At 46.7% G+C, this 17,335-nt stretch overlaps 1 protein-coding gene across 1 annotated transcript; it reads left to right on the top strand.

Moving 5' to 3' along the window:
- Positions 1-3,843: 3,843 nt before the first annotated feature.
- LOC123169819 (polyadenylate-binding protein-interacting protein 8-like) lies at positions 3,844-13,236 on the top strand. Its single transcript, XM_044587689.1, has 10 exons — positions 3,844-4,312; positions 4,575-4,685; positions 4,804-4,848; positions 5,444-5,516; positions 5,602-5,714; positions 5,826-5,885; positions 8,194-8,241; positions 8,339-8,407; positions 12,683-12,744; positions 12,843-13,236. The coding sequence occupies exons 1-10, from the start codon at positions 3,947-3,949 to the stop codon at positions 12,898-12,900; spliced, it is 1,005 nt and encodes a 334-aa protein (XP_044443624.1). The 5' UTR covers positions 3,844-3,946; the 3' UTR covers positions 12,901-13,236.
- Positions 13,237-17,335: the final 4,099 nt, after the last annotated feature.

The raw sequence follows: 17,335 nt of genomic DNA on the forward strand, positions 1-17,335 counted from the left end.
TTAAGACACACATCAACCAAAACCCTAATGTCACCTAGATACTCCAATGTCACCTCAAGTATCCGTGGGTATGATTATACGATATGCATCACACAATCTCAGATTCATCTATTCAACCAACACATAGAACCTCAAAGAGTGCCCCAAAGTTTCTACCGAAGAGCCAAGACGAAAACGTGTGCCAACCCCTATGCATAGGTTCATGGGCGGAACCCGCAAGTTGATCACCAAAACATACATCAAGTGAATCACGTGATATCCCATTGTCACCACAGATACGCACGGCAAGACATACATCAAGTGTTCTCAAATCCTTAAAGACTCAATCCGATAAGATAACTTCAAAGGGAAAACTCAATCCATTACAAGAGAGTAGAGGGGGAGAAACATCATAAGATCCAACTACAATAGAAAAGCTCGCGATACATCAAGATCGTATCACCTCAAGAACACGAGAGAGAGAGAGAGATCAAACACATAGCTACTGGTACATACCCTCAGCCCCGAGGGTGAACTACTCCCTCCTCGTCATGGAGAGCGCCGGGATGATGAAGATGGCCACCGGTGAGGGTTCCCCCCTCCGGCAGGTTGCCGGAACAGGGTCCCGATTGGTTTTTGGTGGCTACAGAGGCTTGCGGCGGCGGAACTCCCGATCTATTCTGTTCCCCGAAGGTTTTAGGGTATATGGATATATATATATATATATATATATATATATATATATATGTGAAAGAAGTACGTCAGGGGAGCCACGAGGGGCCCACGAGGGTGGAGGGCGCGCCCAGGGGGGGTGGGTGCGCCCCCTGCCTCGTGCCTTCTTCGTTGCTTTCTTGACGTGGACTCTAAGTCTCCCGGGTTGCTTTCCTTCCAAAAATAACTTCTCCAGAAGGTTTCATTCCGTTTCGACTCCGTTTGATATTTCTTTTCTTCGAAACACTGAAACAAGGGAAAAAACAGGAACTGGCACTGGACTCTGGGTCAATAGGTTAGTCCCAAAGATAATATAAAAGTGCATAGTAAAGCCCATAAAACATCCAAGATGGATAATATAATAGCATGAATACTTCATAAATTATAGATACGTTGGAGACGTATGAACCGACGACAACCGTGACGTGCTCAGCAGTTTGTGCACATGGAAGTGGTGCCGCTGGGCGCCGTGGTAGCGTCGACTCATGGGTGAACTGGCAAGGATGATGTGAATCTCTTTCCTGAAGATGGGTCAGTAGTTCTACTTCTACGATGATGGCAGCTTCTAAAACGTGTGCATGTGGTACGCTTTAGGTTTGTTGCACCGGCTGTAGGTTCCGATACGTTATGTGGATGGATCGGCGACGACATCGGTTTTACATATGGGGAGTGAGAGCACTCCATATTATCGAGATTGTAGGTGTGAGAGGTGGCTTCGGGTGGCTTGATGTATGTTTTTGTCAAACCTTTGTTGAATAATTAATAAAGATGGATGTATGCATCAATTGATGCAGAGGCCGCGGGTTTTAACCCCCTTTTCCAAAAAAAAACATGGTGTCTTTACGTAAATTATCAGGTATGCGGTTTGTATATTACCGTGCTATTTTCACTTAAGTTACCGTGGGGTATATTTTCAACAATTTTTTCCTCGTTGGTCAAAGTTACCATGGTGTTTTTATGTATGTTATTGGGTATGCGGTTGGTTCGTATATTATCGTGCTACTTTCACATAAGGTACCGGGGTATGTTTTCAACAACTTTTTCCCATCCTTGGTGAAAGTTACTGGTGTTTGTACGTATATTATGGGGTATGCGGTTCGTATGTTACCGTGTTATTTTCACATAAATTACCGGAGGTATGTTTTCCAACAACTTTTTTCCTCCCTGGTCAATGTTACTGTGGTGTTTTCTACATAAGTTATCTAATATGTGATTTGTGCATTACCGTGCTACTTTCATATAAGTTTCCGCGTATGTATTTCAACAACTATTTTCCCCTTGGTCAAAGTTATCGTGGTGTTTGTACATAAGTTATCGGATATGCGGTTTGTATATTACTATTTTATTTTCACATAAGTTATCGGGGTATGTTTTTTAACAACCTTTTTTCCTCTTTGATCAAAGTTACCACGATGTTTGTACGTAAGTTATTGGGTGTACGGTTCGTATATTATTGTGGGCGTATATTTCAATAATTTTTTTGCTCAGCCTCAAATTACCACGGTGTTTTCACCTAAGTTATCAGGTCTAAAATGCATACATTATCATGCTATTTATCAGGTGTATATTTTCAGCAATTTTCTTCCCCATGGTTAAAGTTACCATGGTATTTGTACCTAGGTTATCATGTCTGTGGTGCGTATATTATCATACAATTTACATAGAATTACCGGGGTATCTTTTCAAAAATCTCCTTCGCAACGGTCAAAGTTACCACGGTGTTTGTACCTATGTTATCAGGTATATGTGGTAGGTATATTACCATACGACTTACAAAGAATTTACCGTGGGTATGTTTTCAACAACTTTTATCTCGGGTCCAAAAATACCGCGGCGTTTGCACCTACATTATCAGGTCTGTGGTGCGGATATTATCGTCTTATTTGCATAGAAGTTACTGAAGCTACTTTTTAAACAAATACAAAAGGATATGGACATGGTTAATATGGGCAACACATGTTCAAACTTTTTACATGGGTTAATATATGGCACCTCAAGGAGAAATGCATGGCTGAGTAGTGAGTACTAAATTTAGATGGCTATATTCATTCTCCACCAACAAAAATTGACCTCATCGATCTACAACAGAACTTATTAGGGCGAGAGAGAGAGAGAGAGAGAAAAAAAAACAGGAGCAAAACCTCTTGCTGGATAAAGTTTAGATGGCTATATTCACTCTCCACCAACAAAAGTTGACCACCCGATCTACAACAGAACTTTTTTTTTTGCGGTTGATCTACAACAGAACTTATTAGGGAGAGAATAAAAAAAAGGAGCCCAAGCAAACCCTCCTTCTGGATAAAATTCTTCTGTAAATGCTCTTCACACAGGCTGAGTCCTAAGTTTTCTGAACGTTCTGCCCATGTCGAATGTTGAAGCAGACATTTCACGTTGAATGCAGCTTAAGGTGAAATTCTGAACCTAAATTTATACTGTATGACTGTAAGTGTGTTCCAGTAGTTCTACAGTACGAACACAGGCTGAGTACTAAATTCATATGGCTCTATTCACTTTGACCAACAAAATTTGATCTACAACAGAACTTATTTAGGGAGGGAGGACATTATTAGGAGCCTAAGCAAATCCTCTTGCTGGATAGAATTCTTCTGTAAATTCTCTTCACACCGTGCAAAGTAGAAGTGATCAAAAACAGTAGGAGAACTTTAGCCTATGATAGACTGTAACAAAAAATACAGAGCATGAGCAGCAGCAGACAGGGCATCCGATGAGGCCGTTCTCGTTGCAGTCGGGGCATCGCCGGAACTCGCCGGCGTCGTCCTCCTCGCCCTCGACGAAGATCTTGCAGCTCTCGTAGCAAGTCTCGCGGAACCAGGCGCCGCCGCAGGCGATGCACGTTGTGATTTCATCCGGCTGTGAGTCAGAGCTCCAGTGCCATTACTGAGAAAAGTGTGAGCTAATTTCACTGGGGCAAATGTTTCATACCACTTTTGCTCAAGGCAGTCGGCAGTGCAGGGCCGGTGGAAGCGGCCGTCGGGATCACGGCCTGCGGTGCGAGAGTCACGGTGAGGAGAGCGATGAGGGGATCCGGTCAGCGCTGATAAAACTTAACAGGAGGGGCTGCGATCAGTTCCGGATCACGATCGAACGGCTGGAGAGGAGAGTCGTTTGGTCAAACTGCAAAAAAACTCTCTCGAATAATAAAAACCCTCCCCACGCCGGACTCCTTCCTCCACGATTCGATTTCCTCGCCAATTCACGGGGCGCGATCGGCGGTGAGATTCGTGGCCGGGCGAAAATGGTTGTCGCGGCGGCCGAGGGCCCGATCCGCGCCGACGCCGTGCCGGAGAGGGCCGATGCGGCGGCGGCGGCCAGGGAGGACGAGGTCGTCAGGGAGTACAAGAGCGACGTGAGGAAGCTCGAGGAGCTGTTCAAGAAGCTGAACCCCTCCGCGGAGGAGTTCGTGCCGCTCTCCCGCCGCCAGCAGGGGGGCGGCGCCCGCCGCCTGTCGGCCGACGCGCCCGTCTTCGTCTCGCCCGCGATCGACTACTACGCGCCCCACCACCCGTTCGAGCATCAGCAGATGCACGTGCTGCAGGTGGTCGGTGGCGCGGGCAGAGACTCCAGCAGCGACGGATCCGCCAGCGGCCAGCCCAATCGACGGGTAAGCCCTCGCCCAATTGCTGATTCCGGCTCGGTTTTTCGATTTGTTTCCCGTGGCGCTTTGGAGTGGCCAGATCAGTCGATCAGATTTGATGTTTATGGCGATGTTGATGGGTTTGGGTTTCTTGATCTCTCTCTCACACGATCGATCGGCTCGGAGGTTGATCTCTTTTCTAGGGTTTTAAGTCTAGTTGGGTTTTAGGGCACAGCACTTGTTTCTCGGTTATATTGATCAGCTGCATTGCTCTTGTGGTTGGTTACAGAGAAGGAATGGCTTGAACCAGGGGAGACGTAGGATGGGAGTCCGGCCAAGGCGAACTGATAGGGAGGATAGTGTACGGCGAACTGTCTATGTCTCAGACATTGATCAACACGTGAGAATATCAAAGAGAATTGAGCTGTTGGATTAGTTTCTTCTTTTCAGTTTTTCTTCTTAATTGACTGACCCCCCCCCCCCCCCCCCCCCCCCCCCCCCCCCCCATCGATTTGCAGGTCACTGAACAGAAGCTTGCTGAGGTTTTCTCAAACTGTGGTCAAGTATGCTCTTAGACTCCTTACTATTAAAAATATTTTCGACGCTAAATTGATCGAAACCAAACAATCCTCATTTAAATAACCCAACCGCTACCATGTTTCTAATATTTAGTGCTAGCAGCCTTTGAAGTATTGACAGAGAGATTATCTTATGTTGCACCAATTTTTGATGCACATCCCTTCGGCCAGGTGCTTGCACCAGCTTTTGGTACTTAAATTATCTGAGTCCACATTCGCTGTTACCAGGATCTCCTGCATCTTCTGTTTTTTTTTAAGCTCCCGTAAAGACATAATCTGCTTAAGTGTTACTGATGTATCAGATATTTGGTTTCAGTCAATCTGGAACGTCCTATCCTAATTGTCATAATGATCAATTGATGGGAATCAGTATCTTCGACGAAACAGGCGTTATATCTCTATACACCGAGTTTAAAGCGATGTGGCGTAAATAGCTGTGGCATAAATACACCCCCATCCTGAAATTCCTGGATCTGCCCCTGTTTTAAGTAGTTGCTATATATAGGCAATATTGGATAATTGCTTGTTTACGTCATTGTTGAGACTTAGTCTTATAATTAACCACCTTTTGCACTTGTAGGTGGTAGATTGCCGTATCTGTGGTGATCCAAACTCAGTGATGCGTTTTGCTTTTATCGAGTTCGCCGATGATGGTAGTATCTTCAACTTATAAATTGCTATTTCATAACTCTTATGTTGTAAGAAGCAATCCTGCATGAATTTCTGCTTTTTCTGCAGCCGGTGCAAGAGCAGCTCTAACGCTTGGTGGAACCATTCTTGGTTTTTATCCTGTCAGAGTTCTGCCATCTAAGACTGCAATTTTGCCTGTGAACCCCAAATTTCTTCCTCGAGTAAGTAAACATATTTAGTCACATAGTTTGCTGCAAATTTAGATCCTACTATTAGGTGATTTCCGAGCTCTATAATAATATTAGCCTGAATCTGCTCTCCTTTTTGTGCAGACGGAGGATGAGAAAGAAATGGTATCCAGGACTGTGTACTGTACTAACATTGACAAAAATGTATGCTGCCCTGTCTTTCATTTCTGTTACGCTTATAACTGAACAAGTAAATTATAGTCATATCTATCACGAAAGCCTGCAAAAATGCGAGTTGTATTCTTTCCTTTTTGGGTGAACAGTTAGGACTAGCTTGTTATGTTGGCGCTTTGTGATTGTAACTTAGTAACCTGGTGGAATTAGCTGGAACTGAAACCCCTTTCCTTGAACGAATGTACACAAAGACGACCCATTATGATGGGTTCCGGGTTCCGCTAGCTATTGCTTATTTTGAAGCAATTCCTTCAATACCACATGATACATTACATCATACGAGTTGAAAACTAGGCAAAGTGAGACTTGTTACTAAAGCAGATTGTTCTTTTAGACTTGCATACATATTTCAGTAATATGTCCTAGAATAGGGGGTCGATATTAGATCTTAATCGGAATGGATATCTTAGTTTATGTGTCTACCAGATTTCTTTTGTTTTTATATCCCCTTTTATAATAGTGTAGGTATCTTTTTGTGGAAGCGTCGTAACCTACTTTCTTCTGGACTTGTTTTTGTTGAGAAAAATACCCCCCCCCCTCCTCTCTCTACGTCGCACCCGCAGGCGAGCGGAGGGGTAACCCTAGCCACTGCGACCTTGCCTCCCTCCCCACCTTCTTTCCTCCTCGCAGCCGCCTCGACGCGCTAGCGGGCAAAGCCCGGCCGGCGGCGGGGCCTCCCCTCTTCCCCGTTTGGGATGCCTCGCGCGGGTCGGGGCTGTCGGGCGGCGGCACGGTGCTTGCACAGGGCGCAGCGGCGTTCCCCCAGGAGCTGGCGGCGGCGGCTACCCTCGTGCGCCCAGATCCAGATGTTGGGTCTGGTGGCGAGTGGGGCCTCGTCGGCGGGGTCTGGGCGCGTGGTAGCGGCGCCTAGGCCGATGATGGTCGGCTGCGGGAGGCTCTGGTGGTGCGTGCTGCCGGTGCTGGGCCCTCTAGCTGGCAGTGGTGGTCGCGGGGTGTTGGCAGAGGCCTTCGGGCTGAAGCATGGGGTGGGCTGCGACAGCGTGGTGGCGGCTCATGGCGTTGTGCGGGCCATGGCAGCGGCGGCTGGACGTGCTCCGGCGTGTGCTCGTCTGCGGGCAGTCCTTGTGGATACTTCTAGATCTCTCCCATGGTTGCGGGTGGTCGTCGGTTCGGCTTCTCACGCCGTTGAGCGGGTGACAGGTTTGGGTTAGGTGTAGACCCGGGCAGGGAGCTCAAGTTGGGCATCAGGGGTGATGTTTTGAGAGGGGGTGGGAGAGATGGGTGGGGCCGATGCAGTCAGGCCACCTGTCACCGGCAGGGGTGCCGGACGTCGACGTAGTCTGCTCCCGCCCGACCTCTTCTCCGACCTGGTTGCTCCCCGATCGATTTCGTCGTTCCAGTCGCTGGCGGCTCTGTCGGCGGCCGGAGCTTGTCGGTCAGTTCATCACTCATAGTCATGGAGGATCTTTGGGGCATCTTGTTTCCTGGGCGGCGGCCAGGGCGGTGGGAGCCGCAGTGCTTATGGGCTGAGCCCGCGGCTCAGATGCAGGCGGCAGTGGCCATGGCCACGTGGGCGGCTGCCATCTCGACGTTCAATGTCGGAGGCGGAGTTTGCGTGCCGTGGTGAAAGCCCTGTCTGGTTTGGCCAGACCGACGGAGACGACACGTGTGGGCGTCGCCATCTTCCTAAAGCCTCCGTTGTGGTTGCTCCCTTCCTTCACCGCGCTCCGTATGAAAATCTGATCTTTCGATCGGGCAGTGGCGGTGCTGCTGTGTCGTGTTCCTTCATGAAGGCACCGTCTTGGAGCACTCGGTTTCATCGAGCCTCAACTTCACCTCTTCGCGATATCTTCATCAGAAGGGTGTCGGCGGCTCTGTAGTGATGCTTAGTCTTCTCCTGTAATCTACTTCGAGTCATTCAGCGTGTTGTTGTTGTAGCCCTTTGGCATCTATGTATCTGGCCTTGGGTGTGTGAGAGTGTGGTGTGGGGTGTTGTGTTTCTATCGGTTTCGGATGTCGGTTGTTGCTTTATATATAAAGCAGGGCAAAAGCCTTTTTCGGTAGGTATCTTGTTGTAAGTGCAATGTGCCAATACTCCCAAGTTAATATTTAGAGATGTATTACTTCATTTCTTATTTTGTAGCAGTATCCATTTCAACTATGACCTAGAATAAAGTTAAAATAAGTAAGCCAAAGGACAATTTGAAACAATAGATCTAGACATCCTTGTGTTGTTCTTTGGTGATTTCTCAGAGTTTGATATCGTGATTGTATTGCATCTTTCTGCTTTCTTAGTTATCCTTTCATGAACATGTAGGTTCCAGAGGATGTTGTGAAGAATTTCTTTGAGGGAATTTGTGGGGAGGTAAGTTCAAATGCTTTTATCTTCCTCAACACATGTTTTTTATATGACTAAGATGAGTCATTTCCTAAAGACATTGGTACCTTCCCTTTCCAATTAGGTTGCTCGACTGAGGCTGCTTGGTGATTACGTGCATGCCACGTGCATTGCCTTTGTTGAGTTTGTTCAGGTAAGCAAAGCTTGATACTGTACTCAAATTCACCATAAGTTATCAAGAATGTATTGTTTGACCTTCTAAATGCTGCTAATTTTGGGGTGGGTAGCATAGATAAATAGAAGATTTTCCTTCTAATCCAATAACTGTATTTCTTTTGCATAATAAAAAACTGCAAAGATGGAACTAAGGAAACCTTTTGTGTTTGCAATTATCCATCTGCTACACTGTTTTATTCTGTAGAAGTGTTATTTTCACAGTCAAACTTAATTTGACCATCCTTTGACAGTTGCATTGCTCCACACATTATTTTCTCCTTTTCTTTGTATTACATTTGATCATTCCTTTGAAAAGGCTTCCAATTTATAAATATGTAAATAAGCAGAAACACAATGTCTGTTCTTACAAAGAACATCGGATATTAGTTGCCAAACATCTGACCATTCCTGTGATAATTCCTTCACACCTATCTTCCGTTTTCCATTATTAGAAACATGATATCTGTTCTTACAGGAAACATCAGATAAATTGTAGAGTGGACAAACATTTTGGCCTCTGGTGCATACTAACAACAGTACTTCAACTTCTTGTCATGATAACAATCTGGAAAGCTGCTTTAAAATAACACTAAGAATGCACAAAATTCCATTCAATCTGAATTCCGAAACCATCCTGCAAAGCATGCAGCAAACTGCTTGATTTATGATTTGAAACTCTAGGACATTTTTGCTTCAGCAAAAGTGCTGAATCTTCTGGCAAGCAGCAGCCATCTCATACAAGTCACACACAACATGCTCCACCTGTAGATTCTGTGTTATTCCCTTCATCTGCACTATAGGCTGCAGGTTTAACCAAATAACAACCGCAGAACATCATGAAGGGGGATCAGAATGCATTTTGTTCTTAAACAAGGTCTCTAGGTGGGGGCACGTCCCACCCAAAATTTGTAAAAATATGTTGTATCAGACTTCATGAACCAAGAACTGTCATTAGGGACAAGCTTGAGCTTGTTCTAGAAATGATGGACGATGTCAAATTTTAAGTTCTTGACGAAAAAGGGTCTCCCCCGCTTTAGATTATAAAGCAACGACCAACCGATACAACCAGCTTGCTGGGGCCGCAGCACAAACGAGCCCAAAAGAAAGAGGAGAGAAAGAAAAAAAAGAAACAAATGTCGACGCCGGCAGCTCAACTAAGCGAAGATGGCCGACACCGCTGCACCCTCCAAAGAAGTACCACCACCCGCCAAGCACTCCGAAGCCTCGCGTACCAAGCAACACCTTCATGAAGGAATGCGACGACGATGCCACTGCTGCCCAGACAAGTCCTAGGGTTTCCCGGTACATGGATGGCAGTGGGGAAGGGGTATCACCGCGCCCCTCCGGAGGGTCCGGCAACGCCCACGGGCGCAGCTGTGCCGGTGGCGAACGAGCCGCCAGAGATTTCTCCCGCCCCGAAACCACCACTGCCACCCCAGACAATCGGAAGCGCGCCGCCCAACAGGCCGCCCACCAGCCTGTGCCACAACGGACACCGCACCATCTTCACCGTCTCACTGAGGCCACCAACACAAGACCTGGAGATAGGACGAGGAGACACCGAACTCGATGATAACCGCAACGCAGCCGACAGGAGGGAACCACCTTCACCGCCGTGCGGAGCCGACCGGACAGCAACAGGGACCTGCCAGGCCGCCACCGGCCCGGCCGGACCCCACGCCGGCCGCCGGAGCCATCACCACCGCAGCCACGGCCGCCAAGCCTCACCACCAGGGAGCAACGCCGTCGCGCCTCGACCCACAGGTCTGCCCCAGCCCAGATTGGACACGAAAGGGCCCCGTTCTAGGCCGAGCGGGCGCCGCCGGCCAGCTGCCCACCGCGCCGCCCTGCAGCCAACGGCCACGCCGCCGCGTCGAGAGCACCCAAGGCCTGCAGAGCTCCGCCGCTAGGCCCCACCGCCGCCGGCCGTACAGCACCGCCGCCAGGCAGGAGGGAACCCCGAGTCCCCCTCCAGGCGTGCGGGGAATGAACATCCGCCGCCGCCGGTGCCACCCGGGCATGCCGGAGGGCGCTGCCGACGGCGGCGAAGGGAGAGGGAGAGGAGGGGGGTCGAGATGGGGAGGAGGGCAGGGGCGCTCCGCCGCCTCTGGGGGCGACGGGAGTGCAGGGGGGAGGAGGAGGGGGAGAGGGAGGCGGCCCGGGGGACGCGCGTGATGGCCGCCGGCGCCGGTGGAAGGGGGCGAGGAAGGCCGGCGGCGGCGGAGAGGAACCCTAGCTCAGGGACACGCTCCCGCAGAGCATTTCACGCAAGCTCCAGTAATTTTAAGTTCTCCCCCACCCCCACCCACCCACCCACACACACACACACACCATGTCAAATTCCTAGCTCTGCCCTTGGAAATCAGCAAGTGTATGATCGACATTCAGAGTTATATTCTGAATGCGAAATGCACATTGCACAATGTTCTAGGTTAGCCTAGCTACTGGATTCAGACCCAAACTGCAAAGTTTCTGACATATCATGAAATTGACAAGTAAATTTCTGTTCCCGTCATCATTTGATCTTTTCCTTTAGAAGAAGACAAAAAACTGTACAGACATAAACTTATCTAGAAAGGCGCACCCGTAGAAACCGAGTGATGTGTACTATACGGTGTAACATTACCTCAGTTCTGCCTGCACCTTTTCTTTTGCGCTTTCAGTGTTCTTAAAAACTTTTGCTTAAATTTCAACCACATCTATCTGATTTCTCCCTACTAGATCTTTCAAAATGTGATACTGTCCCATCTGTTTCAAACACTTTTTTGATAGTGAAATTATAGTTAAAAGTAACCCTTTAGTCTAGGATATCTCTCCGTTTGTTTAATCATTCCATAAGCTGATGGACAATGTTCAGGAAATCGTTAACTGCTAATTGCTCGGTTGGCTGGCGAGTAGGGGGTTAATAGGCGAACAGGCCAGTTAATCGGATACTCGGTTGACCACCAAGCAGGGATTATTCGGCCAGTTAACTGTTCTATCGGTTTATATGATTTATTCCCATGTTCTTTGCACCAAGCTGCCATAATCTTCTATGCGACCACCTAAGCCCCAAAATAGATGGTGCTTTAGAAAGAGCAGTTAAAGTTCCCTATCATTGACAACTAATGGTTAATAAAAAAACTATTTATGTTAGTTGGGTGGAAATGGTGGAAATGATCACCGGTCAAGTTTTGCCTAAACCTTTTCTTTTGTGAGTTCGGTATTTTTTTTGTAATCTTCCTTGCACGCAGTTGGTTACATGTCAACCAACATTTCCCTGATTTCTCCTATTAACTATTTCAATTCAAAATGTGATACTGTCCCACCTGTTTCAAACATTTTGTCCATAGTGAAATATTTGTTAAAAGAAACCCCTTCGTCTATTATATTTCTTGTGTTACTGGTTTAATTGCCCAATTACCAATCATGCTGTAAGCTGATTGATCCCCATTTTCTTTGCACCAAGTTGCCATAATCTTGTACTACCTAAGTCCCAAATAGACTATGCTTTAGAAAGCGTGCATTCAAATTTCATTATCATGTTAGTTATACAGAATTGTTATCATTGCATTTTTCGTAAAACTAGTTTCACAATATAATATTGTATAATATTTTACTCAAGTATTTTGTACAAAAGTAACAACAAAGTTTCATCTATTTTTTAATTGGGGGGTGTTGAGGATTTGGTTATTCGAGTGCTGCCTCCACTTTTCTACTTGTTCAAATTAGTGTCGGCACTTGGAAAGTTTCAGAAGTTGGGATAAAAGTAGAAAGCTTTTATAGATCCATATGGTAGAAGGTTGGTCTGATGTCATTAATCAGTACAGTATATCTTAGCTGATCAAGTTTGGATATAATAGTATGATTGATTCATACCCTCCGTCCCAAAATATAAGATCTTGCATATTGGACGTAATAAGATCTTATATTATGGGACAGAGGGAGTAGTTTGTTGCTGGTAATCTTGCTATGTTCAAACGTGAGCCATCTTCTACCCAGTTGCACGATACATTTCTTGTAAGCATGACACATTCAAGATTACTTATTAATTTTAATGTTCTCCTTGGTATATTGTTGTTTATTTTAATGTTGTTCCTTGTTAAAAAAATCTACTGGTTTTGTTTGGGTGTCAGCATATTGTCACAACTGCTTGATTGAAAGCTTTGTACCTAATTGTTATGTTTTCTATGTACCATATATGATGTTTTTTTTTTTGGCCTTACAGTCGTGTCTAGCCCTTTTGACCTTTTTCTTTTATTTGTACATACAGGCAGAAGGAGCAATTTTGGCCCTGAACTGTAGTGGCATGCTTCTTGGCTCGCTTCCTGTCAGGCAAGCACTTGCGTTTTATGCATGTTTCGAATCATTGTTACTTGTAAAGCTGATTTTTGGCGATGTACTCAACTGTTTCCTTGTTCTGGACTGTGCAGGGTGAGCCCATCCAAGACCCCAGTCCGCCCCCGTTCGCCTTGTGCGATGTCGCACTGAGTCTGTCTCTCGTCTGAAGCCGGCGTCCAGGGCAGCAATTCCGGGCAACAAACCCCTAGTCGTGGCCTTAGAGACTGTTGCATCGCGGATCAGTGACTGTCGTTGAAGAGAGTGAGTGTTACCGTTTTGGTTATCTAGGCTAGAAGAAGGCCCTTCCTTGCTGATCAGATGAGAGACCCATTTGTACGTTCTTCGCTGTGAGCTCTATTTTTACTTCTTTTTTTTTGCCATATCCTTATTAATCCGTTTGTTAATTATGGATGGATGCTGTAGCTGCCTTCGACAGGCACTGGAACAATAATGTCTATGGCTTGTCCTATTTCGACTTGATTCTCACTGATTTTGATGTGTGTGTAGCATAAGATTGCTGCACTACGCGTGATATGAAGGGTATCTTTTGGGGGTATTTGACAGGGCCATGTGGCTGCGTGTGGCCGTTAGAAGCAGGGCCTACCGTTTCTCACAAATAGAAATACTTCAGTGCAAGCTGTAAGTATAGAAATAAGAAAAATGTACTCCCTTCGTTCCAAAATTACTGTCATGATAGGGTTTTTAAATCGATGGAAGAGGAACCAAAACACCTTGTCCCCCGTGCACCTCCTTGACCCGCCTTGGACAAGGAGGAGCCCAGCTAAGAGTCAACTCAGTGAACAACTAAGCAACAAAATTCGTATTTAGGCCTAATACAAACTTCTCCAGTTCATAACCACGATCATAATCTTCATTACAAAATCCAGCTCACTCTCTGCCCAAACCTCAAACTAAAAAAAATTCCAAACTAAAAATAGTTTGCTCAAGCCCCAGCAAACTACCACTATTACAGGAGTTAACACACTAGTAGAAAACAGGGCATAGGTCACAGGGCAGTTTTCACATTAGCCCCGGTTCAGTCACGAACCGGGACCCATGGGGGCATTCGTCCCGGTTCGTGAGCCCAGGGGGCCGGCCGGGGCCTCGTGGGCATTGGTCCCGGTTCGTATGGAACCATTTGTCCCGGTTCGAGCCACGAACCGGGACTAATGGTCCTCGCTCCTGGCCCACAACCATTTGTCCCGGTTCTTGGCATGAACCGGGACAGAAGGCCCGGATTTAGTACCGGTTCATGCCACGAACCGGGACCAATGAGGTGCCTATATATACCCCTCGCCCGCGAGCAGAGCACTCCAGTGCTCTGTTTTTCTCTGGCCGGCGAGGGGAGGGCTTTGTGGTGCTCTAGCTCACCTCCTATGCACATGAGGTGTTCGATGAAATGCCCGAGCCACACTAGTTAAGCTTTGTCCTCTCGAAGCTCGACCTCAAAGCTCCATTTTCCTCGAGATTTGTCTAGGTTTAGCGGCCCGTCACGTCCCATTCCCGTCTTCACCGCCGTCGACCGCCCGCGCCGATCTCGTCGCCGGCAACACCGTGGTGAGCCTCTTGTTCTTATCTTCTTTTTGAAAGAAAAAAATTCTTACTTTAGATAGATACTTGTCTAATTTTCTTACTATTTTATTCCTTCTTATTACATAGTGCGATGGTTTTGGTATCCGCCCCCGTCGGCCCTCGTCCTGTCTATGATTCGGATGTGGTATATATTATCTTTTTATAACTATTTGATTCATTTATTGTTTATGACAAATATACCGACCAGCGTGACATAGATTTTATTTATCTAGGAGGTGGTTGAACCGGAAATTCTAACCGACCCTATTGTCGAGAGGTTAAATTTAGTTGAAGAAGAAAACAATTACTTGAAGGAAAAAATAAAAAAAATTGAGGAGGAGAAGATGATATTGGAGTTGCATGTTGCGGATGTCGTCGATGATCACAAGATCAAGATGGATGCAATGCGCTTGAAGATTAGAAAGATTAGAAAATATGCCATTCATACCGAGGCTTGGTATCATTATGCCGTTGGATCAATTGTTACCTTGGTTGCGATTATGATCGCATTTGTTTTCGCATTGAAATGTTTTACATAGTTTCAATGTATGGTTTAATTAATTAGATGCTCTGGAGAGCTATATATATGTTGTTAGATGAGAACTATGTATGTACTTTGGTTCTAATGTGATGATGAACTTCTATTAATTTGGTCACTTAATTATCTATTCATGATGTTCTGTAATGGTTTTTGACACACTTAATTATATATAATGCACGCAGATGAACCGGCAATGGATGTACGGTGACAGACACACCTCCGAGTACATTAAGGGCGTGCATGATTTTCTCGAAGTGGCTGAGGCAAACAAGCAGAATGGTTTTATGTGTTGTCCATGCCCTACATGTGGGAATACGAAGTCTTACTCTGACCGGAAAATCCTTCATGCCCACCTGCTTTACAAGGGTTTCATGCCACACTATAATGTTTGGACGAGGCACGGAGAAATGGGGGTTATGATGGAAGACGGCGAAGAAGAAGAGGACGATGACAACTATGTGCCCCCTGAATACGGTGATGCTGCAACGGGGGAAGCTGCTGAAGATCAAGAGGAACCAGACGATGTGCCCAATGATGCTGCAAGGGGGGAAGCTGCTGAAGATGAAGAGGAACCAGTGCCCGATGATGATGATCTCCGCCGGGTCATTGTCGATGCAAGGACGCAATGCGAAAGTCAAAAGGAGAAGCTGAAGTTCGATCGCATGTTAGAGGATCACAAAAAAGGGTTGTACCCCAATTGCGAAGATGGCAACACAAAGCTCGGTACCGTACTGGAATTGCTGCAGTGGAAGGCAGAGAATGCTGTGCCTGACAAAGGATTTGAGAAGCTATTGAAAATATTGAAGAAGAAGCTTCCAAAGGATAACGAATTGCCCGACAGTACATACGCAGCAAAGAAGGTCGTATGCCCTCTAGGATTGGAGGTGCAGAAGATACATGCATGCCCTAATGACTGCATCCTCTACCGCGGTGCGTACAAGGATCTGAACGCATGCCCGGTATGCGGTGCATTGCGGTATAAGATCAGACGAGATGACCCTGGTGATGTTGACGGCGAGCCCCCCAGGAAGAGGGTTCCTGCGAAGGTGATGTGGTATGCTCCTATAATACCACGGTTGAAACGTCTGTTCAGAAACGAAGAGCATGCCAAGTTGATGCGATGGCACAGTGAGGACCGTAAGAAAGACGGGAAGTTGAGAGCACCCGCTGACGGGTCGCAGTGGAGAAAAATCGAGAGAAAGTACTGGGCTGAGTTTGCAGCTGACCCAAGGAACGTATGGTTTGGTTTAAGCGCGGATGGCATTAATCCTTTCGGGGAGCAGAGCAGCAATCACAGCACCTGGCCCGTGACTCTATGTATGTATAACCTTCCTCCTTGGATGTGCATGAAGCGGAAGTTCATTATGATGCCAGTTCTCATCCAAGGCCCTAAGCAACCCGGCAACGACATTGATGTGTACCTAAGGCCATTAGTTGAAGAACTTTTACAGCTGTGGAATGGAAACGGTGTACGTACGTGGGATGAGCACAAACAGGAGGAATTTAACCTGCACGCGTTGCTGTTTGTAACCATCAACGATTGGCCCGCTCTCAGTAACCTTTCAGGACAGACAAACAAGGGATACCACGCATGCACGCACTGTTTAGATGACACTGAAAGTATATACCTGGACAAAAGCAGGAAGAATGTGTACCTGGGCCATCGTCGATTTCTTCCGACCAACCATCAATGTCGAAAGAAAGGCAAGCATTTCAAAGGCGAGGCAGATCACCGGAAGAAGCCCGCCATGCGTACCGGTGATCACGTACTTGCTATGGTCAATGATTTACACGTAATCTTTGGAAAGGGTCCCGGCGGACTAGCTGTTCCGAATGACGTTGAGGGACACGCACCCATGTGGAAGAAGAAATCTATATTTTGGGACCTACCCTACTGGAAAGAGCTAGAGGTCCGCTCTTCAATCGACGTGATGCACGTGACGAAGAACCTTTGCGTGAACCTGCTAGGCTTCTTGGGCGTGTATGGGAAGACAAAAGATACACCTGAGGCACGGGAGGACCTGCAACGTTTGCACGAAAAAGACGGCATGCCTCCGAAGCAGTATGAAGGTCCTGCCAGCTACGCTCTTACGAAAGAAGAGAAAGAAATCTTCTTTGAATGCCTGCTCAGTATGAAGGTCCCGACTGGCTTCTCGTCGAATATAAAGGGAATAATAAATATGCCAGAGAAAAAGTTCCAGAACCTAAAGTCTCATGACTGCCACGTGATTATGACGCAACTGCTTCCGGTTGCATTGAGGGGGCTTCTACCGGAAAACGTCCGATTAGCCATTGTGAAGCTATGTGCATTCCTCAATGCAATCTCTCAGAAGGTGATCGATCCAGAAATCATACCAAGGCTAAGGAGTGATGTGGCGCAATGTCTTGTCAGTTTCGAGCTGGTGTTCCCACCATCCTTCTTCAATATCATGACGCACGTCCTAGTTCATCTAGTCGACGAGATTGTCATTC

The sequence above is a fragment of the Triticum aestivum genome, chromosome 7D (assembly GCF_018294505.1).
Source record: "Triticum aestivum cultivar Chinese Spring chromosome 7D, IWGSC CS RefSeq v2.1, whole genome shotgun sequence".
Classification (NCBI taxonomy): Eukaryota; Viridiplantae; Streptophyta; class Magnoliopsida; order Poales; family Poaceae; genus Triticum; species Triticum aestivum.

Bases quoted from the DNA above. Each gene is read 5' to 3' on its own strand.
- LOC123169819 (XM_044587689.1), top strand. From the start codon at position 3,947: ATGGTTGTCGCGGCGGCCGAGGGCCCGATCCGCGCCGACGCCGTGCCG. The intron at 5,715-5,825 runs GTAAGTAAACAT...CTTTTTGTGCAG, and splicing joins ACCCCAAATTTCTTCCTCGA to ACGGAGGATGAGAAAGAAAT. The intron at 12,745-12,842 runs GCAAGCACTTGC...TGGACTGTGCAG, and splicing joins CTTGGCTCGCTTCCTGTCAG to GGTGAGCCCATCCAAGACCC.